A 19369-nucleotide genomic window follows, 5' to 3' on the forward strand; every position below is an offset into this window, starting at 1 on the left:
AATCAGCAACCTCTAACATCCAGGAACATTGCCATTAGGAAAGTGCAAAACCTTTGAAGAGCCAAGATGTTGCCCCTTACTTGGCAGATTCTGCATTATTTACTGCTTAATTGTCAAACTTGGTGGTCGACATTAATTACGAAAATCATCCTGACACCGGGCAATACCCGAAAAACGATAAGCGGAGACCGACGATTAAGAAAAAAAGCTTAGTCCATGCTTTACATAAATACAACTTCAAAAATTTACAAACAAACAGCCCCAAACGATTTCATGGCTATAAAATATCGATTGTAATGTTGCTTCTTGGAAGCATTAAATGCTAAATCATGTTTTGATTTTATCTAAAATCCAGATACAGTTATGAATGGCATGGTCGCTAGAAGTGCTGCGGGCAGAAGACTTTCTCGATTGATAAGATGCACCAAGGTCCATTTCACTGTGACGCAGAGCCTCTAGCTTATCCTTTATGTTCAAAGAGATTAATAGCTGGAAAGAATTAAGAATTTAAATTATTACTCAAAGAATGGTTTTGCCTACATTGCTGAAGACAACTGAAAGAAAGTGAAGATATTTCCAATACCGAAAAAGAAGGTGCAATTATTGCAAATAACTTTGCAAAGAGACATCAAAGGTCTTTCAAGGATAGGGTCAATCGAAAAATGTTCACTTAACAACGATAATTTAGAATTTTCTGTAATAGATTATAATTTATATAAAATATGCATGAAATGAAATGATCATTAGCCTTCTGAAGCTACCTCTGGATAATTTCACGGTAGCAAAGGCAGTTGTTTCTTCTGTTTCGACTTTAACGATATATATTTATGATTTATAAGAGCCAGAGAGAAATATTATTCTTAATGCGATCATTAGGCAACTGTTTACGTAAATATTTTGTTAAATTATAGTTTACATTGTGAACCAATGAAAACATAGTCAAACCTTTCTGCATTTTGGATTCTGGATAAATATTCTTAATGCCCAGACAGCAATTTCTTTCACATCGTGTTCTGCATCTTTTGTTGCCATCTCTAAAAGCCTAAGTAAAAGAGAAACTCATCAAGATGTGGACGCTTTTGCAACCTAAACCTAAGACAATTAGAAAGAATCTTTAGAATTGGCAAAAACATTAAAATTAGTAGTAGTTCCTTTGAGAATGTACAATTTTTGTCCCCCGAGTGTCATAGGCAGTTGAGACAGGAAGAATTCATGCCTTTTTCCATTGCACATGACACAGATAAGCTGTTATTGTTAAGATTTTACTTTGGCTGATGATAAGAAAGATTTTGACGATAAACCAAAGACAGAAGGAGTTAGAATAGATTTCAAGTATTCAGGCATTACTGCCAAACCTATTACCAAGATAGAATAACAGAAATTTATTACATCTTGCTATCACTCCTTCTCTGTGCTATGTAAATACTGTGTTGTTGATCTGAAGACCAACTTTGTTGTTGTTAAATAAGAAAGCAGATATCTGTCTGTCTGCCTCTCTGTATTCATTGCATAGAAAAATATCTTAGTTGTTGAGCTAATTTTCGCTCTGAAAGTTACTTTCAAATGCCGTATCGATTAACGGCTGTCTAGCTGTGACTCCTTTTTAGAAGGTCGTGCAGCAACAGCAACAAAATTTTCTTGTTTTCAAGATTAAACTAACAAGATAATTCTTGAAAACAATGCAGTAATAAACACTGACAATAAGGATGCAATAAAAGTGCTTTAACTTCTCAAGAAGATGTAGAGATTGAAAAATGGCAAGAGCAAAAGAAAGAGAAAAAGAGTAAGCTAAAAGAAAACAAATGAAAAGAGTTGGGATTTAAACAAATCAAGAAAACAAAATGGAGTCAAGAAGAAATGTAGCGACATAAAAAGAAGCATCAAAGAGCGATTTGATGAACAGTCCCGGCAATGACACCTACACATACCTTTCTGGTGCCTTTGCTTCAATTATTTCGGAGGCTAGGGCAGATGAATGCTTCATCAAATTCCCAAAGGCAGCTAAAAGAGACAAAATGTCAAATATTCAACGCAAGATGAATAAACTTATCTAACACCAACTTTAGTACTTCAACAGCAGCTGAAAAGAACTAGTAAATTGGCAAGGCCAGAACAGCGATGACATTTTATGATGTTTACAGTTGTTTTATGACACTAGCTCAAGAAAGGGCTGTACTAAGTATGCATGAGGCTCTGGCTGAAAAATTCACTGAAGTGAAAGCAGGTATTTTCATGTCATTATCCTTCACACTCACACAATTGCAATTTGTATGCATGTTACACGCAGGTAGATACACTCGAAAGGCAGATCTATTTGCCCGGCTCTAAATCGAACATTTCTACATCCTCCTTGTCACAGAACGCTCATTCTATATCATCTGTGAGACTTGTGTAAATGCTATAAACATCTCGCAAATTCAATTTGTCGCTATTGGCTGCAGCCCAGCCAGCTAATCCCCTAATCCATCTCAGAGCAAAAGATGAGAAATCAATGAAGGATATGAAAACAGAAATCGACTGTTTTGCAATGCAGTTCTCTTTAATTCCTGTACAGAATTCAATGGGCACAAAACATCACCATTAGTATAAAGAATAAGACAAGAATCAGAATCTACGACATAAAAATAATTCGAAAGAGATCAAGCAATACTTTTTACTTCTTACCTATTGCATTATATCGGACCTTTGATATTGGATCATACAAATGCTTGTTTAACAATGGCACCGCCTGTTTAAGGTCGTTATATAATGTGTCATTATGATATGCCATGTTTCCAATTGTGAATGTTCCAGCCTATAAGAAACAAGTGCAATTCTTTTTGAATGATTAACTTCACTTGTTTTTATCGTGACCAGTTAAGATTTATAAGATTTATATGAAAAAAGTAACGTTTTTACACAAAGCAGAGAAATTACAAGTAAAATATCGATGTTTACCTTTTTCTCGCTAACATCGGTGCTGGAAGCTATGTTGAAAATGCGTTGAATGATCGGCCTACAAAGACAATCCTTAAAGTTACAAAGAGATTCACTGCTGTTAGAGTTTCTAGAAACGGAAGAAGTGTATCAACGCTAAAGAAATCGCTTACACATAGCAGTGTTTAATATAGTATTCACAAAAGCAATTGTAAAACAAACCTTGTGAGTTGGGCGTATAACTCATCAGAATGCTTGAGGAGATTCCCAAGAAGACTACACGATCTTGATCGAACACTGCAGTGGCCACTGTTTAGCAGCTCGAGGAAAGTTGCACCGCCCTCTGAAAAGTTGTTGTTGGGTTAGAAACTGATAAGCTTGGCACTTCTATGGCGTAGAGGTTACAATGCATCTGGCCATAGTGAGAAGATATTAACCGGTTCGAGTCCACGGCTCGATCCTCGCAGCGAAAGAAAAATAAATTAGAATCGGGTTCGATACTAGGAAGGTCTACGTGCTTAGAAACAAAAAAATAAGCACAAAACAGTTTCTATTATTATATGCAAGATAATCAGTAGAAACCTCAGTTTGAATAAAAATTAATTACAAGAAAATTGGATACAGTAGCTGAGAAATATCATTCTTAAGTATTTAGATAGCAGGGAATGAAAATGTTAAAGACATTTGAGGTACAAATCTTAGAACATTGAAACAGATGCTGCCCCTAAATCTATTGAACCGAGAGATGCTTTGTGAATGCCTGTTCTAGCCATGTTCACTTTCATGTCAACGACCTTAGATTGATGAATTGAAACAGTACCTTCGCTTTCTTTGAGTATTGATAAAACAAGTGACGCATTTTCAGATGAAAAACGAGGTATGTGTGACATCAGAGTGAGAGCATCAAGTAGCAGGTAAATCATCGTATCACTGTTGCTGAGAATTTCACTGAAAAATCGCTGCAGCTATAATCAGAAAATAAAAGTCGATTATCAAACTGTGATGAACAAAGAAGAACTTGATATGCACCGCAGAATTCGCTAGCTTGGAAAAGGCAGTTTTTAATGTTATATCAATAGAGAATTTAATTGCTGAGTTTCAGAAGAAAAAGCTGTTACATTATTTCATCTTACAGAGGATATTGAAATGAGCAATGCCTTGAGGTTCTTTCTATTTAGAATGATGCAAAACCAAACTTGTAGGTATTTACTTTTATCAATTAGCTAAACTTGCCTGTTGATTCTTTCTGAGTGTATCTGACAGCTGTGGTACGAGATCTTCTTCAGATAATATCAAGCGGCACATTAAGCCTGAAACGATTAAAAACTCTGTATATTTCTCTAATACAACTTTCTTAATTGATTTTAGATTTCGGTGCATCACGAATCCACACAGGCTGGTGTATGGCCATACGCCCTGGTTGGGAATTGATGATGATACGTTGCCACAAAGGAAATAAAATGATAGTAAAACTTCTCTAGCATCGTGGCCTTGAGCAGCTGCTATTATCAAAAAAGCCACCAGTAACAAAGAGGAAAAGGTAGTCCTTTCAAACGAGAATGATTCTATTTCTGACAGAAAAAGCAGGGATTATGTGGATATCTTTATAACATGGGCCCAATAACTTTGGCAAAGCCAGAACAATGTGGTCCAATGATGCAAACATTTTCGGTCCAATGATGGAAACATCTATTTATTTTCTGTAGGTATCCTACGATCAAGTTGAAGACAATAGTGCCCCGAGGTCACACAAGAAACCCTTTAGTGCGACATGCAGCCGTCTTGTGATTCTTTCAGGCATTTAGGACGAAAGCAAAATTGAAAATCATCAGAAATTCACCATATGAAGTTTGAAACGTGAAGGCAAAATCAAAAAGTCTGTTTTGCAAAAAGAAGGCAAGTGCAAACATTTAAAAGCAATACTAAAATAATTTAATACGTAAACCAAAACTTACCTACTAAAATACTTGCATACTCTTCGTTTTCCTTGAAGAGAGCTAACTGAGATGCCAGATTGGCTACAAGCTGACTGGTCTGCAAACAGCTAGGGACATCAAATAATGCATAACATTGTTTAAAGCAATAACAGATAATTTAAAGCGGGTATATGTCCCCATAATGAGAAGTCTGTTGAAACTTCAAGATTTCGATGGCAACTATCCAATTTTTTCTTCTACGACAAGAAAACATTGCAATCTAGCATTCAATAACACATTGTGACATGTCCCTTAAACAAGCCTTCACAGTTACAAGATATAGCAACGAATATAAAGTAGCTTCCTGCATTTCCCTGAGCAATATTTTAATCTACATCTTGGCTCTTTTGGAAACCGGAATTATACACAAACTTAAAGCCAGGGGGTTGTGTTTTAGGTCCATTCTCGGAGCATTCCTCTAATAATCAGAGAAAAGTGATCTTCAAGAACAGGCCTAAGTGTGAGTTTCATTTAATGGAAAAGAAACATAAAAAAATTCAAACTTTAATATCGATGGTAAAGAGATGAGTAAAATTGATACAAAAAAATTTTCGACCTGTTTGTTTCAAGTCTGGACAAATAGCTTAAATTTCATGATTCATAAAGTTATTAAATGTGAAAAAATACCTTAGAACTGTGTCTAGTTGAGTTTGGAATGAATCGACTGCAAACGGCAGACAAAGGATCTGTAGCAAAGAAAAATAGAAATTTTCAACTTTATCATCATTTGAACTATCAATTAACAATTACAATTATCAAAATAACTCCTTCGGTACTGTCTCTTTAAATGATAACATAAAATTTGATTTGATAAAGTGAAGATTGCTCAAGAGGCATTCGCATCTACCTTCAGCATCAACAACTTTGAAATTGGTACGTTCAAATTCTCAGTATTTGGAATCACAAGATATAAAGATATATACATAATTACATGCTTTACATAATTTTAAACACCTTACATATATGAAACATCTAAAAGATCTTAAAGATATCATTCAAATTTGAAATATTTTAGAAATGAGGTATCTATAAAAAGCAAAATGATTTGCTTACTTTTGTAACATCCAAAACAATTTCACTGTGACGACTGATATAGAAACATAAGTGGTTATTCTGGAACTCGGTTTTTCTGTGCAGACAAAATGTGGTGATCATTGATTAAAGATTGAAATGTTTCTCGTGCAATGGTCAAGGGGCCATTAGAGTTTAGTCATATCATAACCTTTTCTAGCTTCTGTCGTGTGGTTGGTCCTAATAGTTGATAGTTAAAACACATGCGAGATAGTGATTCAAGAACACAGATACTGATGGAAAGAAGATAATAAGCTTAGCAATACGACAAACGGTTAAGTAAAAAGCATAAACCCGGAAGATCCAAGAAAAGTACAGTGCTTATATTTTCATGTCAAATCGTCAAGCTTCATTATAAATCTCTTAAACGTTGGTCAAAGCTATTGCTGCAGCAGCATTTGATATCCATCCAATAATTCTTAAAATTAAAAATTTACAAAAAACCTAGTTTCAATAAAATAATCGATGCAAAACACAAAAGGAAACATCAAAGGAATTTATGCTTACGCTTTTTCGTAAAAGGCTTTGAAATCTTCACTAACCAAAGAGCAGATGCCTGTCAGCAAATTAAAGTCAACGCAGAAATTTGCGTCGTGAAACGCAGATCCCGCGCTCTAAAACAAGACAAACACAATTGAAGTATGGAGATATGTTTCCAAAGATTTAAAATAGCAAAGTGGCCCCTATAGTGAGTGAAACATGACTTACATATCTACAAATAAAAATAATTATTTACGCAAACGAAAAAGGCAGTCCTACCAATTCGTTTGCAGCATCTACATAATTATAGGAGAAAATATATGAAATTATTACAATTCAAATAAGGACTATCCGAAGGAGATACCAATATACAGAAATATAAAGCTACAACAAATATAATAAAATTTATTGAACTTACTGTACTGCAGAGCTCATAATACACTTTCAAACAAACGGAGAGGCCGTACGGTGATATTATTTTCCAGTCAAATCTTTCATCTTTTAGTTTTCTTTCATTTCTAAAACCAAGAAGTAATTCCTAATGGTTGTGTGAAACGATATCTAGGCAAGAGAGAGGGGGGGGGGGTGACAAATAGTCTCAAGGTCAACAAATTTGGAATTCATCACAAGTATAAGGGGGTAGGATGAATGTATGAATGAAATATTTGGAGCCATGCCTAGATATCAAATCATGGCAAATGACATAAAATTACAAGTTTAAACACACTGATAAATAACATCTCGGAAAAAGAAAGGGCAAATCTGAAATTAAAAACAACAATGCATAACAATAATAAACATCAAGATAAAGACTTACGTTGACTGTTCGGCAAAAAACTTTGACAAAATATTGCGTAGAAACTGGCAGATTCTCAGCATATCAATTCTGTTTTGCCAATTTTTTTCCTGTGCGAGAAATAGCAATTAACTATCACAGGCTTAAATTCAAAACTTATCGTTAAAAAGCAACCTAGTTTTAGAAAAAAGTAGCAAGTCTTAGAGAGTATATAAGAACTTAATAAAGAAATTGAGCACAGGGAAATGGAACAAGAAGGGATAGAAGGAGGGCTGTGTCGACAACGTCTAAAGAAATCATATAATTATAAAACTGCAACAATGGCAAAAAATGCAGCCTGTCGTCTCTCTGGCTATTCAACAGATCACAGAAAAATTTAATTTTCAACTACCTGTATTGCGGTATCAGCTAGAATACCAACATAACCATCAAAGACTCCATGCCCCAATGGTAGCGAAGCAAAAGATGACTATAATGGAAAAGAGGTCAAACGCAAGTAAGAACGAGGAAACAGATATCTTGGTCAGCTACTAACAAAAAGCAGCAGATATTGCGTACAGAAAATGCTTGAGCGTGCATACATCTGGATTGTGTAACAGCGGAGAAAATCAAGCCAAATGTCATATTGAAAGGTTAGTCAAACGAAACTCATATCTGTTTTGCAAAAAACTGTTTTCTATAACCAACCAAGTTGATAACTACGTCACAAAAAACTGATGTCATTATACTCTGAAGAGTGTCACATAGGAAGCTTTGATACGTCTTATAATGTTTGTTGTTTGCTCAGCCGTTTTCAAAGTTATTTACGTTTAATAATCTATTGTGCTTATAATTCATTTTGTTCCTTGACAAAGACCTATGGTATGGGGAGAGGGTAGCTTCAGGTCTCAGTTCTTCAGACTTCAAACCTATGGGCGTCCATTACTTTCAAAATAATGAGCCCAAGTAGATTTTCAAGGAAGGAGCACCAGGTCAAAATACAGATAAATTGATAATGAAAAACATTCACTGAGTTTCCAAAGAGTAAGAACGAACTAAATATCTTTCAAGAACAGTAAAGTATATTCAAAATAAAGAAAGGAATGGTATATAATCAAAGCTGTTTAAGGTCTTGAAAATAATTAAAAACTATCGTTCTAGCTGTTAAGCATTACCGCTCATTGGTTAAGTCATGTCTTACCATGTCACTTATACCTTCATAACTTTCACAGGCTGCAAAGAAAGAGTCTTCAAATTGCTGTTCTATCAACGTGTCTTCATGTTCAGTCTCGATTGCAGTCATGGAAAGGAGGAGTGCTACCATGTCTCTTACGTGATTTGCTACTTCAATAAACAAAACCTTGAGTGTACTGTTCAGCTGTAGGCTTCTGAAAATGAAATGTATTATTTCAACCTTGGTTTCTTACATCATACACAAATACAAGCAAATCTTCGAAAAAAGCTTATCGGTAAAGCTGGCCTACTTCGTGAAAACACCGAATTCTAAAATATCATAACACCTAACTTTATTGTTGCGATTAAAACAGATTAATCTTTAATTTAAAAGAATAATACTTAATTTGAATAATTAATGAAAATTACTATTTACCGGTCTGTCACGAAGTGCTCGGGGCGGTATTGGCAGAGCAGTACAAGCGTAATTTGAATAATAAATTATACTTTGGGAGTAGTTTTACATTCTTATTAAACCGCGCTATATTTTACAGGGAGAGCTGACATCAACTTCGGTGATATTAAAAGTTACCAACTAATTAGCTTGATAACGAAGTATCTGGTACCTCTCGATTGAATCTGCACTTCTTCCAATAATGTTGATAAGAATAAATAGCAGATCTTCTAAGTTGTCATCCTTTTTCGATAAAAGAGCAGGTACGAGTCCAATAAAGCCCTTCCAGGAACTAACATCAACATTTTCTGAGCATTGACTCATTGCCAAGAGCACCTAACAGAAATATTTGATATGAAATTTTTAACGTTTCTCTGAATTAAAGAAATATACACTTAAGCGTATTCTGGTACAGTAAAGTGAGGCAGTAGTGAAACAGAGGTTCATGGAGTAAATCTAGGTGTATCCCTCCTGGAAGTGCTCGATGCCAAAATGCAGCGGGTTATACAGAGGGCGAACCAGTTCAAGAAAGCCTCACACTAAGGCCGATGAATTACATAGTTTTCAACACAGAAAAAACCCGGCAGAATAGAAGTTTTAGATTCTTTGGAAAGTAAAGATATGCCAACAGACTGATTTTTAACGAACGTTCGAAATACAAGTGCTAACGAATCAAAGGAAATTGATATTAATCACGGGTTTGTTTAAGTTTAAACTAAAAGGACTCTTGCTAGAAATGGGAGTTTAACATAAACTAACAGTTTAACAAATAGCTTCAACATAAACTGGTGAAAAACACAAAAGAACTAAAAAACATAAGAACACAAAAGAAATTCACCTTAATCAAATCTTTTAGGTGTTCCTTGGTACCGAAATCACGAACAAGACGGCCCATCAACCAATCAGCTGATTCCCTGTGTGTTTTGATATAGTCAGCGATCTGGCAGCTAAACTCTTTGGTCAGGGACGAATTTCCACCGGATGCCGTGAATACTGCTGCTAAGACCTCTAAACATAGTACTGCAAAATCAATTGGATTATGTATGGCTTACATTTGACTCACGTTTACGAGTATCAGAACTGCTTGGTTATGAATTTAATTGAGCATAGAATGTCTACAGCCTAAAATGTTGCAGATTACCAGAAGATATATTACATTTCACAACTGACTTCTGAGAATCTGACATAACAGATCAGGTGCTGATCTCTATATTTTGCCACCCTACCGTTTAAAAAATAATGTTGGATATCAACAGTTTATTAAATTTTCAATTTATCAAGCAAGGCTTTCATAAACAGAATGCGGAGGGAAAAACAATACGGAGGATAAAATGGTCTACCTGAAATAAACTGCAATCGTTGGTAGGCACATCCGCAGCGCAGAACCCCCGTGACGAGGCTGCCATTTCTTGCCAACTCCAAAACGGACAAGTTGGAGCATCCCAGCTGCAGGATCTGTCCTAGGTTCTGCATCCAGGTAAAAGAGAAAATGATTTCAAAGGCTACAGATACCAAAACTAATATCTAAAAAATCCATTAAATTCAATAAAGCTATAGCTGTTGGAAAATACAGAACTTTCTACACGTATCAATAAAACTCCTTTGCATTAAAGTTTTGCTGTTTCAGTTATTGTAGATATAATCTTGAGCTCGATCTGCTCCTTTCTAAGACAATTTCTAAGACAGCTACATGTATCATCGTGCAGATTGATTTTGCACTTCCATGTACATTGCAGTTATACGACCTAGAGGCCTAAGGCAAAATCATAAACAGGAAGGGAACTGCAGAGTATTCTTGCAGGCAAGTTGCAAAATGTTGCCAGAACGCTACCAACATTTCAAACTCGAAATGATTTTCCATGGGATCATATTACTTGCAAAAGGAGATTGAGAGCCTCGGATTGAAATGCTTACTAGTTTGCAAGGAAAAAATTAAAAAAAAATTGACCTGAGTTTGTCAAGAGTCTGCAGCATGATAGATAAGTTTCAACCATACCTGTAAAAGACTCTGCTTCAATTTGTGATGCTTATCCTCTGGGTGAAACAAACATAACTCACACGAGGGTATCATCTTAGAGCTTTCTTCCAAAAAATATTTTCTAAGATGGAAAAAAAAGGAATTTCACCGCCGATTTTGAAAAGACATGAATAATTAAAATCTTAATTCTGAAGCAAATTCATTAATAGAATTTTATGCATTTCAATCTGCATGCATTTCAATATACAAGCATTTCAACGTAGACTTAAAAGCATGCATTGAACGAGTATTGAGACTGCTACTGATTAAGATTTGATTTAATAAAAACGTAATAGTAACTGAAGACAGAACAACAGAAAAACGAAACAACGAAACAAAGGATCAACGGATCAACGGAACAACTCAACGTGAACAGGGTGTAATGGAAACCTTTGCTTTCAACTTACTTCTTGATACTGAGATCAGATACAAGTTACTTATCTTAATAGAAAATTTATAGGCTTAAAAACAAAAGGGTCAAACTCCCAACAAAGTAAAGGAGGCCAACAAATTCAATTGAAGTACCACGCCCAATGAATTCTTAATCCATTCATCTCCTTTCATAAGGAAGGTTTCCAGAAATAAAAGTATTGTCCGGACTTAAAGAATAAAGTTGGAATAAAGCCGTGAACATACTCGAACTGCTTTGCCTCTTCCTGTGTCATGAATCTTTCCGCAACAATGAGATTCAAATCCAAAGCATCGATTAGGCACGCAAATAGCCAAGGCTACAGCAAGAATAAATTATGCAAGGTCAAAAGAATAAAGAAAAAGGGATAGGCTGTCCCCTGTTACAATGCACAGGTAATCCAATTCTGATCTCGATAATCAATTGCAAGCTCGGTAGAAGAAATTGAAGTTGCAATAAACACTGAGGAAGGTTTTAACATTAATTAACAAAAATAACCTAATGTATAAAGGAAACTTTTTTCACTAATTTAAGATAAAAATATATTAAAATAGAAAATTAAAAATTGAAACTGCAAGAACTCATTAAACTCTGCAAATTTTTGAATAACAGGTTTTTGCAAACAATTCATACTTCCTGTTTAGCGATTTTGGTACTAGATGCACTAACAACGAACTCGGGTACGACACGGTGCAGCTCAATGCTGATCCAAAATTTCAGTTTCCCTTCCACGGTGCTGTAGAGAAATGACGAAAAAGCAAAAATGAACAAACATATCAACATTCGAAATAGTTAATTATAGACCAATACTATTCAAAGGATCTCAACACACAACATATAGAATTGATGAAAGAAATAATAAACAGAAATTAAGAACTGGTAAATATTGATGAAAATAAAAGATTGATGTGCGTGTACAAAATTTTCAAAGAGTAAACAAGATACCAAGAAAACTCTGAATATGGAAACTGCTGTTGATAAAAATTCGATTAAACGTAAACATAATAGTAGTTTATAGTAACATGTGGCTACCATTCATTAACCAACTGCTAATTAATGATAAATAATGATAATCAATTTGATGGTTCACTTAACAGTGGCGGGTCGTGTATTGGGGCTAGTGGGGCTCAGCCCCACCAAAGTTTTCCAAAAATAAGTTTTAAATTTATAAACGTAAATAAAATTAACGCCCATTATTAATGTAGCACTGTTTGCTAATTTCTTTGCTTCGAGTCTCGAGTAGCTGAATTTTTGTTGTTGTGATAGGCAAGGTTGATCTTTCAAGGCAGCAGAGTTGCGTGTATTCGTTGACTTGCAATTTCAGCTTTAAAAACGTGAAATAAAACATAAAATTTGGATCTTTATATCAGAATTTATTTTGCCGATCCTGAAATATGCACAAAATGAGAAGGCTAAGCCGCAGGCCTTCTAATGGCATAAAGCATATCTACAATGCAGGCTTTCAACTTGAAAAATTTTAGCTTCACGTCATATGAAAATTAATCAATTAACAGTTTGAACTTTTTGTTCTTTGACAATTTTTTAATTGCCATGATATGCAATGCAAAGGATATCGTCTACGGGTTGGCCATATTCAAGTTGTCTATGTTTTTATGGACATCACCCACGAACACATCTCGCTTTTTGTGAAGAGAGAAACGGTTCAGCGGACTTAAATAAATCATGTCGAGCATACCAACATTTCACAAAGTTTATTACTTTGCTTGTTACAAATTATACATAATTTAACGTGGCACTTGTTTTTTCAATCAAAACTTTCAAAATGATGACAGCCTTGTTGATTAGAGGTAAAGACATGGAAAGAGTAAAGAATGGAAAGGGAAAGGTTATTTATCTTTCTTGGCGTTCCGTGTCTATGGCTTTAGATTTCGAATATTACGTCATCAGCCCCACCAAAAAATTAACCTCACGAGCCGCCACTGGTTCACTATTCACAGATGATACAATTTCTCAAGATTCTCAAGGTCGACTCTAAACCAAGGAATTATCTGTGCATGCGTAGCTGACAAAGGTAGACAAATGAAGAATTTTGGAACACTATACCTTTTCGATTCAAAGCAATTCCTACAAATTTGAATGGCAGTTCTGAACTGCGACCCTCCCTCTAGCACCCCAGCGCAAGCATCTTTAAGTGAAGTTTCTAGGGCATTCCGAAGCACCTTCACTTGGCGTGTTCCTGACATGAATTTATCAGATGATTTTGAATTCAAACATCTTTTAAAATCTTGAGTCTCAGAAAGCCAGCTGCTGAGTTGATCGACTTCGCATATTTCCTGTAGATTTAAGAATCGCAAATTTAGCAAATTTACCTAATTTAAGAAAGCGATTTCGAGCTGGATGCTTTTATGACAAACTTTTAGCTACCCTTAATTACTCGTGAATTTTTCGTGAAAATCAAATGAATGAGTTCTGTGAAGACTTAAACAACTTGACGGGTATATCCTACCATACATTAAATTTCAAAATACCATTCTGTCATCAGAACTCGGGAAGCAGCCATTGTTTAGGACCATAGAGAAATACAAGAAGCCTTTGCAGAGCTAAGTAAAGTATTAATTCCCAGTTGCAAACATTACAAAGGCGGTATTCTATGCCTGTGGTATAAGAAAATACTTGCGACAAAGTTACCAGTAGACAACTAATTCAAGGCTTGTGCTTGTTCCGTTAGTGGAGCAATAACGTGATAATAAAAGCAAAAGTAAGACCTCTTGATGAATATGTTTTCCTCCTTTTGTGTTGGTTAATCTGTGTGCTTGCTCGGTCAAAGTTTCCTCTTTGTCGAAGTCACGACTGATGGAGTGCTTGCTAATTTCCAGTTTGCTGTTTTCTTCTGACGTCTGGATAGTTTCTGTCAAATAAAATAGCATATCACTTGAAATCTGTAACATTCATTCTAATGAGACCCCGTATGCCAGGGCAAAATATCCATTATATTCTATTCAGCTGAGCAGAGGGAAGTTTCGAAGCGAGTAAATATAAAAAAGTTACCAAGTTTCCGTTAGCACCAGTTCGGTAATAAATGAAATAAACATATCTTGCCTTTTAAAAACCTTGCTGCATTTACCTGCTTCCTTTGGTAAATTTTTATTAGCTTGTTTCTGTGGTGTTACATCCTTCTCCTTTCCATCTTTTCCTTTGGCCTTTTCTTGCTGCTCATGCAGTCGATCAACCCAGCTCTTTCCTTTTGATCGCTTCTTCACCTGTTCGCAGTATTGGAAAAGAGTGACAACCCACATGGCAATAATAGAAATACTAAAACGACAACCGTTCTGATAAATGTTGCTTACAGAGAGGAAAATTTGAAAAATCGTGGCAATGAATGTTTAGCATGATAAAAAATGTAGATTTGTATATCCTTGTTTATTAGGATAAACATTTCAGAAATAAAACACAAAACACCAAGAAAACATTACATATTTGAAGACAAGGTATAAATCTTTCAAAATAACAAATGAGTTTCCCGAACTTTTACAATCTCTAAGTTTCGATGTAGAGGAAAACTTTCTCATTCAAGATCTAAAGGAAATTTGAACTTGACTTATTCACTAACAGTAACAAAGTACGTTCATTATCACAACAACGCATGCAAACTTAGTCATAGAACATACAGTTTTATTTCTTGCATTGCTGATTTCCTTTTTCCTTTCTGTGAATATTGTCGGCGGAAATTCACTCTTTTCTAACTTCTCGGCTGCAGTAAAAAAAAGAATATGCAAGGAGTTGAATTTTAGCATACAATTATAATTCAAGAGAATTCAGTAAACGTTCCACTTTTCATTAGATAGCAAAAGTAAATTTTGGGAGCTCATTAATCAACAAACAACTCAAATACGGGCGGTGCAGAAGAAGTGTGAATGGAAGTTTGCTTTCGAATTCCGGCTGATCAATCTATATCTGTTACAATTTCGCATGGTCCACATAAAAGTTAACAGGACTTATTATTAGAGGAATTAATCAAGTGTATATATAAAGTAGGGAGTGAAAAGCCTGTTTACCATCGATAGAGTCTGCAATGAATGGGTGATAAAGAAGCTCCGGCCATGATAGTCTGTTGTTTGGGTCTTTAGTCAGCAATCCTTGAAGGAAACTCTGGAATGGGAACATAAAGCAATTTATACCAAAGTGCGACCATTAAGCGTTGAAAGCTAACCAAGGGATCTTTATTAGTGAAACAGCAGATACCCAAACTCCAGAAAAAGGTATGATATCAAATATTGTTCGTGCATTCTCCGTTTATTAGAAAAAGTAGCGAAAAATAAAGGGTTTAAACCTTGAAACTGTCATCTATTCCTTCGGGCCATTTAACTGGATCCTGTAGAATGAAAAATCAAACAATCAGGTTATTGATCACATCTGCTATAAAGATTTTCTCAGCGATATTTCTATACAAAATTTCATCGTCTTAAAGGGCACATTATATTAAGAAAAAAAGCAAAAATATACAAAGAATTTGTTGCTCCAAAAGTTTTTTTCGGATAGTCTTACCTTTCGAATAAGGCTAACCAGCTGAAATATACTGTTTGTGTAGAACGGTGGAAAACCAAAGTAGAGTTCGTATAAAATACAACCAAGTGACCTAGTAGTGAATAAACATTTATTCCAATGGCACAAAATCAACAGAATACACAAATACATTCTAAAATAGCCACCTAGATCATTCATAGACTTGCCTTAAAAACTTGATTTTTTATCTAGCAGGACAGCACAGATTTTTGCAAATTTAAGTTTTTTCACAACAGTATGAGTAATTGAATTTAAGGAATAAACAAATAGAAATATTTTTACAAGAAAATTGTTCAATAGAAGAACAGTTCAAAGATTTGTTGGATACATAACTATGTACTTGAATGGCAACACCCTACAAGTTAACAAGACTTGCTACTATTAAGAAAAATTTTGGAAATCCTCACATTTTTATGCTTAGCAGCATTATAATTTAGAATTACAAACTATTATTTTGATAGATTTATGTGTCATAAAATATGCAGTTACTCAAAGTTTGTCAATAAACATTTTTATGCATTGAAATAAAATAAATTGAAAGAAACTCTAAACAAGATGAGATTTAATCACAATGTAAATTATAACATCATGCATTTTGGTAAAAAGAGGTTAAAAGCGAACAGACCATAGATCAGCAGTATGATCATAGGGTTTTTCTTCTACAAGTTCAGGTGACATATACAGTGGTGTTCCCTAGAAATCAAAATTCATTAAAAATTGTCACAGTAAAATATTCATCGTTAACAATAATTCAAAGAGAGCAACTGACGCCATACAAAAGATATCAAATTATTCCCTCCTGAACTCAGCATTAAAATAAAGAACCACCAATAACAATAAAATTTTGAATAAACACTGTTTTTAATAGCCTTTTATTTCAAAAATTAAAAAGAAGCAAAATATCTTTACCTTGATGGATGTAAGTACTACTGTCTGAAAACTCATTGCTCTTGCAAACCTAAAACATCGAGTCAACAGTTTTACAAATATATACAGAATAAATTCAGTAAAAAGGATACATATTTTTCCTTTTCTCTGGATTTAACTGAGACAGACAATGCAAAGTATCACATAGATATAAAACATTGGCATAAAAATCAAAACATCAAAATGATCATGTTTTCAACAATCATCATTCTCAGTTAATCAAGAAGTTTCAATCTCACCCAAAATCACATAGCTTTACTGTCCCATCTTTCGTCAACAAGATATTTTGAGGTTTCATATCTCTGTGTAGAATTCGATTGGCATGGAGGTAGTATAAAGCTTCAACAAGCTGGCAAGCCACACTGTGTACCTAAAACATGTTAAATGTTGCTTGCAATCTCTTCATTAATAGCGACACATTCATTTGAATTTAAGTAGAAATGTAATTCTTGTAGAAATACAATTTCTGCATAACAGTGAAAAGTTGAATTAAGTAATTTTAACTTCATTGCAAGAAATCTACATATATATCTAATATTTTTTAACAACTAAATGTGAAGAGAAAGAATTTGTTTTTTGCTAATGAAATGACTGAGAAGCAGTAAAGCAAATAAATACAAAAAAATGGAACAAATTAATTAAATTATGTATGTTATGTACTTCACATTTCCTTTTATACCCTAAAAGTTAAAGGGATGCATTAATCTCTACATACAATCATTGCAATAGAGAAAAGGGAAAAAGCAAAATAATTACCTGCTCTAAAGATAACTTCCCATCATCTTCTAAAATCTGGAACAATTCCCCTTCTGCATATTCTATGACCACACAAACCTTGAAAGGAACAGAAAACGGCCATTAACAAGAATCAATGGCAATTAACAGTGGCATTTGTTAGAGGAATTGTGGTATAACTTTACAAGAGACTTAAAAAGGCAGAAGGAAAGTAGGATGCAAATCTTATCTGACTAAATAATGGATCTAGTGACATGGGATTAGGGAATAAACTTCAAGGAGAAATTTTGTAGCAGCATACTTAGGACATTATGTAAGAACACTGGAAGGTATAAACTCAGGTCATAGAGGTCGATGAGAGCCAGGTTAAACCTGTCGTTCAAAACAATTGTTTTAGGTTTCCACCATATTCGCACAAAGGGGTTAGAACAGACATCAGTCCTTATCTAAAATTAGGTCAACAACACAAGTAATGAATAGAAGTTGGGAGTTTTTTCATGCAAAATTAACCAAGGATGTTGGACTTCAAGTAGCAACTAAGGATGAAGCATATGATGAAACTCCAGTGCAAGTGAAAACTATTATGAAACCAACAATACAATTTTTAAAGTGTATTGAAGATCCAATTATATTTCATTTGATTATGGCATGTTAATTTTTGCGAAATTGTTCATTGAAGTTTAAAATGATTGAAAAAGTAATGGATTGGCACCAATAGTCAAGGAGCACCTCAGGACTGACTTGGGATTGTGACCTTAGTCATGACCGTGGTTGCAATCATGGCCAGCACACTGGGGGTATTCAAGGTATTCATGAATACCAACTTTTTTTCAAACAAATTCTTTAAATATGTTTCAAAATGAAAATCCAAATAAAATTTTATTTTTGCGTTTATAATGCTATTAGAAAGCGGGGGAAGGAGCTTTAAAAAATATTGTTCATTTCCTGACCCTTGATATTGTTCTGGCGGTGGATATAGATATTTCTTAATCCTTTCTGTTTTCTGAAGGGGCCAGCGGTCACCAGTCACAAGGTGTTCAAGGGCATTCCTGAATATATTTTTTTAACTTGCATGTTTTTCAGGAGCATCCCCTACCAACAACAACAATTAGATTAGAAGCGATCTGTAACAGGCTTATAGCCTACATTACAGCATTTGTTATGTTATGTTATGTTAATAGAAAATATTAACGTACTCACCTCTTTAGCAGTCTCAAAGGAATCTAGTAAGGATACAATGTTTTTATGCTTCAATCTTCGCATGATATCAATCTCCCTTTGAAGGCTCTTGAGTTCCTTCTCTAGCCTGTTTGCTTTTGGGATGAATTTCATGGCAACCACCTTGAATTACAAAAGAACAAAATTTAATGGTCTAGATTTTTTTATGAGATCGTGGGAGTGCACAAGTTATTAAATTTGAGTTTGCACTAAATTTCACAGTGACATTTGAGTGCTTGCATGTTTTTTCTCACATTTATCCAGTTTGTATTTGTATCGATTTTCCTTCTCAGGGAATGCAGTAACTGAAAGCTGAAACCACCTGCTTAACCCCTTGCCAACAAATCTGTTGTTTGCTAGATTCTCTGTAGGCTAAGATGCACAGGTCCTAGACCCATCTGAAGCAAAACTATAATCAGTTATTCCAAATCTACGTCCTTTTTTAATTGAACGGTTTTAAGCTGCTGCATCAAAAAATGAATCTGACATACCTCTCCAGTATAAACCCTCCTTCCGCGATACACTTTGCCAAAAGAGCCTTCTCCGATAAGCTCCAATACATGATAATTTCCTGATATCGTTTTGTTATCCATTAATTTGGAGAAGTTTAGACACGAAGCCTTTGAGTACTCTCTGCACTTCGCGACAACCAGCAAGATCCTTGTTTATCGTTGTTGCTGTTGCATGCAGCCTC

General features: G+C 34.8%; 1 protein-coding gene across 1 annotated transcript; it reads right to left on the minus strand.

Annotated features, from left to right (window-relative positions):
• Positions 1 to 213: 213 nt before the first annotated feature.
• On the minus strand, positions 214 to 19349 carry LOC135683045 (serine/threonine-protein kinase 36). The gene is made up of 35 exons (XM_065198178.2): positions 19167 to 19349; positions 18658 to 18798; positions 17479 to 17556; positions 16962 to 17092; positions 16705 to 16753; positions 16421 to 16488; positions 15778 to 15868; positions 15563 to 15604; positions 15288 to 15381; positions 14901 to 14983; positions 14357 to 14492; positions 13998 to 14140; positions 13336 to 13565; positions 11905 to 12007; positions 11499 to 11590; positions 10842 to 10944; positions 10186 to 10312; positions 9684 to 9865; positions 9018 to 9181; positions 8420 to 8606; positions 7631 to 7708; positions 7261 to 7349; positions 6862 to 6961; positions 6471 to 6577; positions 5946 to 6021; positions 5520 to 5578; positions 4872 to 4960; positions 4150 to 4226; positions 3737 to 3881; positions 3139 to 3259; positions 2938 to 2995; positions 2665 to 2794; positions 1929 to 2001; positions 946 to 1042; positions 214 to 489 (listed from the first exon to the last, which is right to left on the minus strand). The coding sequence occupies exons 1-35, from the start codon at positions 19266 to 19268 to the stop codon at positions 328 to 330; spliced, it is 3807 nt and encodes a 1268-aa protein (XP_065054250.2). The 5' UTR covers positions 19269 to 19349; the 3' UTR covers positions 214 to 327.
• Positions 19350 to 19369: the final 20 nt, after the last annotated feature.

This window comes from Rhopilema esculentum, chromosome 7 (assembly GCF_057945365.1).
Source record: "Rhopilema esculentum isolate cy_ngs chromosome 7, ASM5794536v1, whole genome shotgun sequence".
In the NCBI taxonomy this organism is placed as follows: Eukaryota; Metazoa; Cnidaria; class Scyphozoa; order Rhizostomeae; family Rhizostomatidae; genus Rhopilema; species Rhopilema esculentum.

What these genes read in the sequence shown, in the direction of transcription:
- LOC135683045 (XM_065198178.2), bottom strand. Translation starts at nt 19,268, where the DNA reads ATGGATAACAAAACGATATCAGGAAATTATCATGTATTGGAGCTTATC. An exon ending in TGGTTAGCCTTATTCGAAAG is followed by an intron (nt 15,605 to 15,777) that starts GTAAGACTATCC and finishes TTCATTCTACAG; the next exon opens with GATCCAGTTAAATGGCCCGA. An exon ending in TGAAGCAGAGTCTTTTACAG is followed by an intron (nt 10,313 to 10,841) that starts GTATGGTTGAAA and finishes ACCTGGATGCAG; the next exon opens with AACCTAGGACAGATCCTGCA.